The following is a 13,419-nucleotide window of genomic DNA, read 5'->3' as shown; positions in this document are numbered from 1 at the left end:
CATTTTGTCACTGTTTCATCATGAGTAACTTTCAACCTTATGCAATATACAATAGGATATTATAATCTTAGATTAATAAATCCTGTAAAGTGAGGCATTTCGAACTAGACCACTGCCTTAACTTTTTTCATACGTTCTGACATTTTATAAAGTCAAACTAAGATGTCATTGGATTTTTGTCTCACTTTAGACGAACCGCTTGTATAAAGATTACCATCTCAACCGGTCGATCGCGAATATTAGTCCAGTCGATCGTGGCAAGGCAAAATATATTGTGTTCTAAACTATGCTGTTCCATTTAAGATTTCAAGAAGTTTGTAAGTGTTAGATCGCCCAGGGTTTCGTTACTAAACACTAGATCTTAATATGTCTAATCAAGTTGGCCACCCCTGATCTAGGCTTTATTAATTTAGGACTGAGGATTTTTCGTGTCAAATTTTTGGCTACATAGAAATGACTAAACTTTTCAAAATGTCATCGATTGATACACAACTCTGATTCACATTCTTTCTAAAAACAACTTATATCGTTATCTGAATTAACATTACGTTCGTTTTTCAACCTTTATCAATCCTAAGATGTCCGCAAAAAAGGTCAGAATTTATAGGATAAAAATGAAACTAGTAAAGTTAGTCATTGGGGCATACATATTGCTGTTTCCCTTCGACAAATATTAGTGAAATTTAAAATTTTAAGCCATATTGTGTTCACTTGATAACAATTGCATTGCGACACGTGCAATCGCCCCTTTACAGGGCTGTGAAAAAACATAAATATAACCGTATTTTAAACCTTAGTGTCATTATACTAAGGTCGCACAACACTAAAGTATTCATCTGTTGCCAAAAACGTTACAATCAATTGTGATCAAGTAAACACATAAATAAACTTAAGGCTAAAGTTGATAATCAGATGATTTTATATTAATATTAAGGTTTATTGATAAAATTATTACTATCCATACCGCTCCAATGATACAGATTTATGCATTTCATTTTATTAGTTTCATTTACGTAATAATGTTTTAGGTAATAAGAAAACAAGACTCTATTTGCGTATTATTATGTAACATTTTCGTTTGTACTATAAATAAAACTGAACCTGATAGTAGTGTATGGAAGTAACCACATAAAGATAAACACAAACTCCTTAAGCAGTTGTAATAGATGCGATTTTGAAACAAATACATAGTTTGATATACTTTCGACTGTACAGTCAGCGTCAAATAGTTCGTGACACCCAAAGTGGCCAAAAAGTTGGCAACACAACCTTATTGCAATGAGGGCTATCGTTTTTATACTTAACAGTTGGCACCCCTGGCGATTGACAGGACCTTACTCTACAGAGGCGCCATCTTGATGAGTGCAAATGCGATAGTCCTCCTACCACTTTAGCGCTCACCAGTTGGTGCCACTGTCTTCGCTACTAGCAAGTGACAGGACCTTACTCTACAGTGGCGCTAACTGGTGAGCGCTAAAACGATAGCCCTCATTGTAACAAAGATGTGCCAACGTTTTGGCTTCTTTGGATGTCACGAACTTTTTGACGCTGATTGCTGTACATAAGGAGAAAACTATCCGAAATAGATACTGAGGTCTAAATATCATGGCCAAATCAAGAAAGGAATATAATACAGGGTGTTTGGCGCATCGTGTGCCAAAATGATTTGGCGGATAGAATGGGTCATTTCCTATATTTTCAGCCCCCATAACACGTTCCATGCTAGGCGGCTACTTTTAAATTATTTTTTTTAGTACTTTCACCAAAATACCCAAATCGCATCATTTAATTTCGATTAAAAAAAAAACTACTAGGCGCAGCCCTAAAGTAAATATTTTGTTTTGACGTGCATTAATGCAGGGTGGCATCAAATTTAAATTTACTGGCAAATATCATCTAGTTTTTTTTAAATTCAGCTTTGAAGTTTTCCGAAAAGTTAAAAATGGACTGAACATTTAAGTTTACATGGGTATAATTTTTTTTTAAAAGAGATAGCGATCTTCGGATTTTATCAAAACTTTTCTAGTCTATCCTCATTCAAACGGTATACTAATCTTGTTTAAATAATAACAACAACTTCACAAATTCCTTAAATTAGTGCATTGACTCTACTCGGACTGATTTGCGAAATTTGTGTTTATAGCCCCTTTTCGTGTGAATAGCACGTAGAACACCTAACAGGTAAAAATTATTTATCTTATGCAATGTAAAAACCTTTTCCCTATCGTTTTTCAATGTGGATTTCTTGAAATTAAAGACGAAAATAATTATTTTGATCGTTTATTAATTATTACAAATTTTGTTCAAAATGTCCGCCTCGGCAACGTATACACTTAAGACATCTTCTTGTCTTGTCTTCTTGAAGAAGATGTCAATTACAATGTCTTGTCTTCTTGAAGAAGATGTCGTGAGTGTATACGTTGCCGAGGCCATTTTGAACAAAATTTGTAATAATTAATAAACGATCAAAATAATTATTTTAGTCTTTAAATTCAAGAAATCCACATTGAAAAACGATAGGGAAAAGGTTTTTACATTACATAAGATAAATATTTTTTACCTGTTAGGTGTTCTATGTACGTGCTATTCACACAAAAAGGGGCTATAAACACAAATTTCGCAAATCAGTCCGAGTAGAGTCAATGTACTAATTTAAGGAATTTGTGAAGTTGTTGTTATTATTTACACAAGATTAGTATACCGTTTGAATGAGGATAGACTAGAGAAGTTTTAAAAAAATCCGAAGATCGCTATCTCTTTTAAAAAAAAAATTATACCCATGTAAACTTAAATGTTCAGTCCATTTTTAACTTTTCGGAAAACTTCCAAGCTGAATTTTAAAAAAACTAGATGATATTTGCCAGTAAATTTAGATTTGATGCAACCCTGCATTAATGCACGTCAAAACAAAACATTAACTTTAGGGCTGCGCCTAGTAGTTTTTTTTTAAATCGAAATTAAATGATGCGATTTGGGTATTTTGGTGAAATTACTAAAAAAATTAATTTAAAAGTACCCGCCTGGCATGGAACGTGTTATGGGGGCTGAAAATATAGGAAATGATCCATTCTATCCGCCAAATTATTTTGGCACACGATGCGCCAAACACCCTGTATATCTATAGAATGTAATATCAGGGAAATATATAAAATATCGGGGTAGCAAAAACCATACAATTTTGCTATCATTTGATGATGTTGCTTAAACAAAATAATAAATACTTTATCTACATAGTAGACACATTAAGATTAGATCATATTACGCGAATTTTGTGTTTACGATAACAATAATTAACGTCTATGAGATTACACTCCCTCCTTCCCATTTTAATTGTACTGACTGTATTTTTGATCACACTTCACATAAACATTATTAAATAAATACCTACATAATACTTCCAATATTAAATTCAATTTGTACGTTGTTTCTTAAAAAAAAGAAAGCATAAAAAATACTTGAATGTCACCAGTTAGAAAAATCTCTTTGCACTACCTACCGTTTATGTTATTTTCTATATGCTTTCTATTAGAGGGTAATTGTGCTTTGTGGGAGGGGCTTAGAGTGGGCGTCTGATTGGCTAAACACTATCCCCAACATATTGTATTTCGTTCGATCCTTAGGCATATTTTCATTTCTCCTTGAACAAAGATTTGATAACCACAAATTACTTTATTTTACAATCGAGTCAAACTCGGGACCTTTGAGTTTGAGACAAATGCCCTAACACCAAAGCTATCTTTTTCAATACAAAACTAGCTTGCTTTAAATCTTTCGTTCAAGGAAAAATTAAATTCAAAACTGCCCCATGCGCTGTACATGTGTGTATTTACTCTCTTATTATAATATTATGACAAACAAAAACACGTTCTTATAATAATTATTTTGTTTTTGTTTTAACGAGGACAAAGTTGCTAAGAATAAGTTATGTATAGCAGTTATGGAGGGGTTTAATATACACACGATTGAATCTTTTTGTTCGACACTGTTTATCGTGAATTTGTTTTAAACCAACTGAGTACTGGAGATTTTCTTTAATACTTTAAAAAAACCTAAGCTATGGATCTAGATTGCTGAACCAACAGGATTCAATCGTATTAGAAGATTTAATTTTTCAATTTCGTCTTATGTTTAATAATGTTAAGGTTATCCAGATTTTGTTATCACTATGTATATTTTTATAGTCATTTGTTTTTATCTTAAATGTAAGAGATTTAGGTATCGCATATTAGAAATTGTATTCCAAAAGAATGATTATTGTGTAATGTTGCAGGCAAAATGTTAGATCGGACAATAATATCTTCTATATTACCTACTCTTTACATTCCAAAGGTCTTATTTTGGAACGACACTCAAACCGCGATTCAAACTGAAGTACCTACCTATTCATTAAAAAAAAATGGAGCCAGTGATTGGTTTAATTTCAATATTTGGAAAAATCACAGGTTTAAATCTAATTTGTTTGAGTACTTATACTTATTGTTGTTTCATAATCAATCATTATATCTTTTTTTATCATAAATACGTTAATGTCATGGAAATAACAATTTATAATCCGTTCTTATCCAAATTGGCTTTGTTTTTCCAAAATGGTAAATCTTGTTAGTCGTGTTTTTTCATGATTTCGTCCTTATTTAATATTGTGACTGCAATATTTACTAGATATGAATATTAGGTAGTACGATTAAAAAATCTCGAGTCTAATGTATTCCTTATTTTTTATATTGCCAAATATATTTAGCAGTAATTTGGTGTAATGGAAGAGAAGAATTATATAAATATATAATGTTTGTTTCCAATTCAACATTATTGTTTTTTTTATTTAATTATCCGAGACTTATAACTTTAAAAATGAAATAAATATCTTTATGCGTTTAAGAAATGTGTCGATATTGATTGCGAATTATCACAAAGATGTGCTTAAATAAGCACAAAGTTCGTTGTACCGATGACCTTTTTTACAAGATAAGGTAGATGCAGTGTCTGGGTGAAAAAGAGGGAGTTAGTTATCTTACATTACTTTGAACACTGGCGTCCAATTGTAAGGCAACTTGTTGAAATGCTAAAAAATAAACGCTAAAATCCATTGAGTCACTGCTCATTAACAAAATCCGCGAAACAAATTCTACAGAATGAAATATACGTGGACAAATCAAGGCGAGTTGATTACTTTTATCACGGATAATAAGGGCCAGCTCTGATAGTGGGTGATTGCTATATAAAGATGCGCTGTGATACCGAATCTTGACTTTGTTGTGTGCAATAAAAGTTACAGGTAAGACGCTAGCGTATTTTTGTTTACACACATTAATTTTATTAGTTTTTACTAGTAGCTTCTCGTATATCGCCTCCGACCTAAATGTCGTCGTGGGTTCGATTCCCACCTTAGGCAGTTCGACTTTTTTCAAGTTATTTTAAAAATTGATGGTATTGTTGTGTAGTAAATAACAAATATTTCTAGATCCTCTTTAAAAAATAGATTTGCTTGTGTTATTTGTAGATTGTAAACGAGAGATTACACACGTAAGTGTATACTTATGTAGATAAGTAGGATCTACAAACATGTTGTGAAAAGCACTTAGTAATCGAGCGTCCTCCACTCTAGTCATTGCGCATTATTTACACTATAATAAAATCGATAATTCAGCTGACTAACTCAAACGATACTACTCATAGTGGCTACCATTTTTGGTTCAAATTTAACTAGGTACCTACTTAGTAATTATATTGTTGTAAGTAGTCTAAGGATGTTTGGACTAAATAAAAATATTTTTCTTTCTTTCTTTCTTTCTTTCATAGGAATGATCTCATAATCGACACCTTTCCTTTCCAGAAATGAAGTTCTTACTCGCATTTGCTTTCGTGGCCGTGGCCTCGGCCATCCCGATGCCGGCACCAGAATCCGTCCAACTGCCCGCGGCTGACCAGCCGGAGATCATGGAGGCGCCAGGTTTCCTCAAGCCTAGCATCGAGCCTGTCTTCATTGCCCCCGAAGTGGCTGCCGAATTCTACAAGAGCTTCGAAGTCAACCCTCCCATGGAATACGTGCACGAGCTAGCTTATGAAGAACCTCAACCAGTCAACTTTGTTGATGTCGCTGAGAACGCGGAAAGCTTTGTTCCTGTTGGAGACGTCCTACCTATCGTCTTCATGGACTCCGTCATTCCGCCACGTCAACTCCGTGCGCCTCTCTCCGAAGTGGCTGAAGTAGCCGAAGAAATTGTACCTGTACCCGTGAACTTCGTCGATGAAACAGAATCGGTTGCTGCTGAAGAAATTGCACCTGTACCCGTGAACTTCGTCGAGGAGGAATCCGTTGCTGCTGAAGAAATCGCACCTGTACCCGTGACCTTCGTCGATGACGCGGAATCTGTCGCTGCTGAAGAAATTGCACCTGTACCCGTGAACTTCGTTGATGACGCCGAGTCTGTAGCTGCTGAAGAAATCGCCCCTGTACCCGTGAACTTCGTTGAGGAGGAATCTGTTGCTGCTGAAGAAATCGCGCCTGTACCCGTGAACTTCGTCGATGAATCGGAATCGGTTGCTGCCGAACAAGTCGCACCTGTACCCGCTAACTTAATCGCTGAGGAATCTGTTGCTGCTGAAGAAATCGCACCTGTACCCGTGAACTTCGTCGATGAAGCCGAGTCTGTAGCTGCCGAAGAAATCGCAGCTGTACCCGCTAACTTAATCGCTGAGGAATCTGTTGCTGCTGAAGAAATCGTCCCATCGCCAGTCAACTTCGTCAACAACGCCGAAAACGCTGAAGTCAAGCCTGTCGAGGAATCCGCTGTCGCTGCTGAAATCCAGCCTGAACCCATTCGCTTCGTCGACGCTCCTCTGTACGATATCCACCAAGATATCGCGTCTATGTTGCGTTAAGTACAACAAAATGAAATGCTGTAAATACTAGATGTCATTGGCTGTTTATAATAAAAAATAATAAAAAGATTTGATCTAGTCTGATAAATCATTGTGTACTTGTATGTAATAAGAAGACTACACTGTAAGCCTGTTGAATATACTAATCTTTGCTAAGTGAAACATTTTTTAACATCATTGTAACAATTCAGTCTATCTATACATTAGTAAGTACAATCATTTTGGTAAATATAATATTGCCTCCACTACCACATTCTTAATTTAAAGATTTCAGTAAAGCAAACAATAAAAAAATCTTTCTACATTTATTATCTAAAACTTAACTAATTCAACTTTACAATCAGTACATATAAATTTATTTAACAATATAATCCTGTGGGTAGTCCATGACTTTGGGATATTTCTGTACCTCTTCTTCGGGTATATGGTCTAATCTTGTGGGAACTACGCGCAATTGACGGATCTGATTTGTTACGTTTTGCATGACGTCTTGGGGAACATCCTCACCGGGGTAAATAAACAACCGTTCCATTGTGTGCCTTCTCTGGAGATTACCTTTCATTGCTCTGTACACAGCTTTCCTAATAATCTGGAAATATAAGTAGAAATATAAATAAGATAAATTAGCACAAGTCTGAATAGTCCTTGGATGAAGTATTTAAAATTAATCAGGGTGTCCACATTCTGGAAAGTCAGGGAAAGTCAGGGAAAAGTCAGGGAAAGTCAGGGAAAAGTCAGGGAAGCTCATAGCAGTCAGGGAAAGTCAGTGAAATAGAGGGGTCACCTGGAAAGTCAGGGAAACATTGAGATTTTGTCTACCAAAACACTGTTTGTCTCCCGAAATTTCCCAGTGATTGTAAAATGAGGGATTTAATTAATTTATGCTCTAGAAAGACCTTTGATCTTGACTATCGAAGCATTTTTTTTTCAGGTTTGGAGTGATCTACATTATGACTTTGTTTTTAGTCATAATTATATTACTCCTTTTTAGTTTTTTATCTAATGAAGTGGATTGATCTAAATTATGACATAATTTTGTTCATAATTAGATTACTTTCATATAGTTTTTTTTTTCAGGATTAGAGTGATCTATGTTATGATTTTTTTTGTCATAACTAGATTACTCCTTTTTGTTTTAATAGTTGTACTTTTTTGTTTCAGTAAAATGATATATTTTCTATTGTCGATGTGAAAGTGCAACTTATAACTTATGTTTATTTATATTTTTTTTATAATTATTTATTGATTTGATTATTGAGTGCAGACTAGTGAGCAGTTCACTGTGAGTGCTATTAATACAGGGTGGAAACGATAAGTGATCTCATTCGATTATTTCTAAACTACACAAGATATCGAAAAACTGCTTACTGATCTTGAAAGTGCTTCACGAGCTCTTTCAAACGATATCAGTAATAGGTTACAGAATTAACTGGATCTATCCGAAAAGTCAACGTGTCCCAAAATTCAAGGATAAGCCGGCGCCGCAGGATGGACGTAGTCATGACTACTTTAGGAAAAATAAGAAAAAAAATCTATCTCAATTATTTTTTAAGTTACACAATAAATTACGAAATTCTTCGAATATTGACACCCCTTATGATATTTTACATTACCACGACCACCATTTTTCAAATACTTCTGTTTTTTTTGTTTGTATCGGCAACTTAAGTAGTGTTGCTGTCCACCCCAACTCTTAAAACCCCCAGAATCCTTGCAGTTTTTACACAAAAGTTAATCAAAATATTTTATTTCCTTAAAATTTTGAACGATTTTTACTTTCACTCCACTTTTACTTATCGTTTTGTAAAAAAAAGTATGAACACTACTGCGGCAAGTTTTTTATAAAGTTGACGCAACTATCCAAGATTCCAAAATGGTATAATACTCTAAGAAGTCTAGTCGCAAAAAAGATATGCGTACAAGCACTTCGCTTGTTAGTTAGTATGGGATAAATCTTGCAACTGAATTTAAAACCAGTTCTCCTCAACCGATTGAGCTGAAATTTGGTATACTTATGTAAGTACGATGAAAATGCAATATTATGTTACCATTGAGCTGAAACTGGAGGTGGCTACAGGAACTTCTAAACGAAACGGCGGAATTGCATCTAGTTTGGGTTCGTTGGATTTGTCTATTAGAGCACTTTAGTGCTAGATGATGTCCAGGGTCCTGATGATGAAGTCAATTATAATTTTCAAACGAAGTCAAGCTTGTTTTTAAAATTTTTTTTTTTTTATTACAACTTTATTTTAAACTTTTTAGTTGTTTCTCAATCTCATGGCCTAAGTGCTCGGGAAGACAAATCCAACGAACCCAAACTCGATAAGCTTCCGCCGTTTCGTTCAGGACTTCCTATGGCCAGCTCCTGCCACCTCTTGACTTCATCATCAGGACCCTGGACATCATCTAGCAATAAAGTGCTCGAAAAGACAAGTCCAACGAACCCAAACTAGATGCAATTCCGCCGTTTCGTTAAGAGTTCCTATCTCAATGTCTCTCTGACTCTGACTCCATCCAGCTCAATGGTACCATAATATTGCATTGTCATCGTACTTACACAAGTATACCAAATTTCAGCTCAATTGATTAAGGAGAACTGGTTTTAAATTCAGTCGTAAGATTTATCCCATACTAACTTACAAGCCAAGAAGAAGAAGAACCACATGCATTTGTCCGTGTTTGGAGTAGTGGTCTTAATTGCACCGATCCCAAGATTTTACTCGTAGGGCTACCCATCACGCACACATATATACCCACACACACACACACACACACAGTGTCACATAGCCTTACCTTACTTTTGAAAAATACATTATTATGAAATAAGTAGCTGTTTGTTTATAAAACTAGTGAATGTAACCAAAACTATTGAATGTAACCAAAACTATAAAGATATCTAGCGTTGTTCTAGTACTAGTAATACGTACTTGTGAGTTTTTGTGGCTTGTTTAACATAATTATGTATCTTTATAACTTTAAGAAAGAGCGGGGCCTCCTAACACAGGTATTATACTTAAAAGGAGACCCCAGCCACTTGCAACAATTATGTTAACTTAAAAGATACTGAATAAATGTTTTTTCATTTTTTTCATTTTCAAGCGAAGTGCTTGTAAAAATGGTACGCATATCTTTTTTGCGACTAGGTTTCTTAGAGTACCATTTTGGAATCTTGGATAGTTGCGTCAACTTTAAAAAAACTTGCCGCAGTAGTGTTCATACTTTTTTTTTACAAAACGATGAGTCAAAGTGGAGTGATAGTAAAATCATTCAAAATTTTAAGGAAATAAAATATTTTGATTAACTTTTGTGTAAAAACTGCAAGGATTCTGGGGGTTTTAAGAGTTGGGGTGAACAGCAGCACTACTTAAGTTGCCGATATAAACAGAAAACCAGGAATAATTGAAAAATTGTGGTCGTGGTAATGTAAAATATCATAAGGGGTGTCAATTTTCGTTGAATTTCATAATTTATTGTGTAAGTAAAAAAAATAATTGAGATAGATTTTTTTCCTTATTTTTCCTAAAGTAGTCATGACTATGTCCATCCTGTGGCGTCGGCTTATCCTTGAATTTTGGGACACGTTGTATACATAGTTGGTCAGGGAATTTTGAAAAAATTGTCAGGGAAAGTCAGGGAAAAGTCAGGGAATTTTTTCGAACATTTGCAGTGGACACCCTGTTAATTGATTTGATCCTTTCTTAGAAGTTACAGAATGTCCTTAGCTATTACAGTGTGAATTTATATTATGAAAAGCTTCAAAATTACTGATGTTAATCCAACTCTTGTCTGGATACTTTGTAAAGCAGAAAAGTTCAATTAAACCTTGCTTAACTATGTGTCTACTAGACTGCAAAAGTCCTCACTAGCTAATAAGTTTAAAGTACAACATTTATTGTTTGTGTTCTAACCATAGTAGGGTCTTTATTATGCAGCTCCCATGCGAGCGTCCACGTAGCACCTCCAGGGTATCCCGTGTGGTGGAAGTAAGCCCGCTTACGCCATTCGTCACCACGGAGAGCGATTTCACGACTGTTTATGCAGACTACAACATCCCCGCAATCGTTCGTGGGATGGTATATAGGCTTGTGCAAACCCATCAAGAATTTCTTAATTACTTGAGCCGAATCATAGGGATCTTGCCATTTACAGTCGAAGACGTGCCAGGTTCGAGTGAAGGCGGCCCATTGCTGAAATAAATCAACAAAAATGTTACGAGTTTGAATGGAACAATTTATTTGTTTTATAAAACATAGCGCGCCACAAAAGTATGTCAGTTGATAACTTACCTGGACCCTTTTAAATGCAGACATTTAACTTATTTTATTAATAACTCCAAAAAATACACCAATGTAATGCAGAATTTGAGGTTAGGTCGATTGACATAACAGGCGTGACAGATGTCAATCTAACAGTTGACATTTCTTGTTAAGTTCAGAAATTTGCATTGCGTAAATTGCGTTCCTAATTTAAGTTGCACAAAAAATTCTTCCATTCCACTGCTGGCTGAGCACCAACTGAGCACTGTATGAAGACTTTATTTCATTTTGTGTTCTTCTAATGTGTAGTCGCCAGTAGACACACCCGACTCAGTACAGTTGTGCCTATCATCTAGCTAGGTACAAGAAAATCCCTAGGTTTTATTTGGTGGCTCGTTGTACCCTTGTCATCGCATCAATTCCTAGCTATTTGAGATTACCATCACTTTATTTAATAAAAAAATTCATTGACAGCTCCCCAAGTAGCACTCTTCCATATACCAACATTACCAACACATACCGCACGTTCATAATCAAACCGTCACTATACGAAATTGGGAGAAATTGAGTTAACAACGCCATCTATCAGAGCTCCGCGAAAAGTGCATGCTGTAAAAATCCCACGCTTAAAACTCAAATAGTTCGGCAGATATCACTAGTGTCGTTATGGAGTTTAATGGGGAAACCGGCATATGTTGTGAAGTAACAGTGACACGTTTTTAGTAGTGACGGGAACTGGACGGGCACGCCGTGATAGTTATGTAAACTCTGTGTTGAAAAACGTCACTTTTAGCATAAAGACGCTTTTACTCCAAATCATTAAGATAAGTCATAATAAAGTAATACGAAAAACGCCTTAAAACAAAAAGTGACAATATTTCTCTTACATTTTTAAGAAGATTGTTCCATCACTTCGTAGAATATTGTGTTTATCCAAATTGTGTAATATTAAAACAACAAGAAAGATTTTTAAATGATTAAGTAGGTAGTTATAATTTTTTTAACAGCTAACAAAAATGCCACCAGTCAATCCAAACACTAGTAAAATCAAAGAAATTATCAATTACTACTTTATTTAGCGTTTGTGGATTATTTATTTATTTATTCGATCACCAACAAGGTTACATTGAGGCTTCACAAAAGTAACTATAAAGAAATGAAAATGCCTTGGATTCGATCGAAATCTGAGCAGTGCTACAGTCTCTCCAACGGTGCCAAATTGACTATAGATACATCGAAGTGTTGAAAGGCTTGTACGAAAACGCCGCAATGTCGGTTCGTCTCCAGGATCAGGACTCGAAACTCATCCAGTTGCAGCAAGGGGTGCGACAAGGAGACGTCATAATATCTCCGATACTGTTCAACACCGCCCTGGAAGATGTTTTCAAGCTTCTAGACTGGAGCGGATTCAGCATAAATATCAACGAGTACATCATCCACCTTCGATTTGCTGACGATGTCGTAATCATGGCTGAGACTGTGGAAGATCTAGGCATAATGCTCGATGGCCTAAGTAGAGCCTCTTCAACAAGTGGGCCTGAAAATGAATATGGACAAGACAAAAAACATGTCAAATGTCCATGTAGTATCCACTTATCTGGAGACTCTACACTCGAAAGTTTGTTGACAATTTATGTATACCTGTGACAAACAGTCCAGTTACGTAGGTCCAACTTCGAGAAAAAGGTCAATCGTCAATCCAACTCGGCTGGGCAGCGTTCGGGAAGTTTAGTGATATTCTCACGTCTTTGATCAGTGTGTGTTGCCAGTGATATTTTATGGATCTGAGAGGTCACCCAAAAGGTGATGGAGCGTGCGATGCTCAGTTAGTTTCCCTACGTGATTGAATCAGAAATGAGGAGATCCACAGGAGAACCAAAGTGACCGACATAGCCCGCAGAATCGCTAAAATCAAGTGGCAGTGGGCGGGGCACATAGCTCGCAGAGGTAATGGCCGCTGGATAGTGATCCAGAATTTAAACCTACTTCTCTGAGCCCTTTTCCCATGAAAAATCACTATCTAGTTCGTCAAGTTCATCGAGGGCATCAAGGTTCTTGTTGTTTAAAGGCTGCCTGAACAAAAGAGTACCTTATTTTCTAAGAAGTTGATTTATGTGATGTATTTTATAGTAATTTCATGTGTGTAACCAATGATATTATAGAACTATAGATATGTTACGTTCATAGAAATTACGATTTTAATCCGTGCCGAGCTATTCCAAATTGCACACATTGACAAATATGTAACTGATAAGTGAAACAAAAGATACGAAATAGCACGCAA

The 13,419-nt window shown here is 35.6% G+C and overlaps 2 protein-coding genes across 2 annotated transcripts; one reads left to right on the top strand and one right to left on the bottom strand.

Moving 5' to 3' along the window:
* Nucleotides 1-5,162: 5,162 nt before the first annotated feature.
* Nucleotides 5,163-6,967, top strand: LOC135080044 (titin-like). Its single transcript, XM_063974715.1, has 2 exons — nt 5,163-5,272; nt 5,831-6,967. Exon 2 carries the CDS (start codon nt 5,833-5,835, stop codon nt 6,877-6,879), a length of 1,047 nt encoding a protein of 348 aa, XP_063830785.1. The 5' UTR covers nt 5,163-5,272; nt 5,831-5,832; the 3' UTR covers nt 6,880-6,967.
* Nucleotides 6,968-7,170: 203 nt separating this feature from the next.
* Nucleotides 7,171-11,259, bottom strand: LOC135080045 (large ribosomal subunit protein uL13m). Its single transcript, XM_063974716.1, has 3 exons — nt 11,166-11,259; nt 10,788-11,066; nt 7,171-7,468 (listed from the first exon to the last, which is right to left on the bottom strand). Exons 1-3 carry the CDS (start codon nt 11,187-11,189, stop codon nt 7,235-7,237), a joined length of 537 nt encoding a protein of 178 aa, XP_063830786.1. The 5' UTR covers nt 11,190-11,259; the 3' UTR covers nt 7,171-7,234.
* Nucleotides 11,260-13,419: the final 2,160 nt, after the last annotated feature.

The sequence above is a fragment of the Ostrinia nubilalis genome, chromosome 17 (assembly GCF_963855985.1).
Source record: "Ostrinia nubilalis chromosome 17, ilOstNubi1.1, whole genome shotgun sequence".
NCBI lineage: Eukaryota > Metazoa > Arthropoda > Insecta > Lepidoptera > Crambidae > Ostrinia > Ostrinia nubilalis.
This window is presented reverse-complemented; position numbering and strand designations above follow the sequence as displayed.

Bases quoted from the DNA above. Each gene is read 5' to 3' on its own strand.
- LOC135080045 (XM_063974716.1), bottom strand. From the start codon at position 11,189: ATGTCTGCATTTAAAAGGGTCCAG. The intron at 11,067-11,165 runs GTAAGTTATCAA...GATTTATTTCAG, and splicing joins CTGCATTTAAAAGGGTCCAG to CAATGGGCCGCCTTCACTCG. The intron at 7,469-10,787 runs GTTAGAACACAA...TTATATTTCCAG, and splicing joins ATAATAAAGACCCTACTATG to ATTATTAGGAAAGCTGTGTA.
- LOC135080044 (XM_063974715.1), top strand. From the start codon at position 5,833: ATGAAGTTCTTACTCGCATTTGCTTTCGTGGCCGTGGCCTCGGCCATC.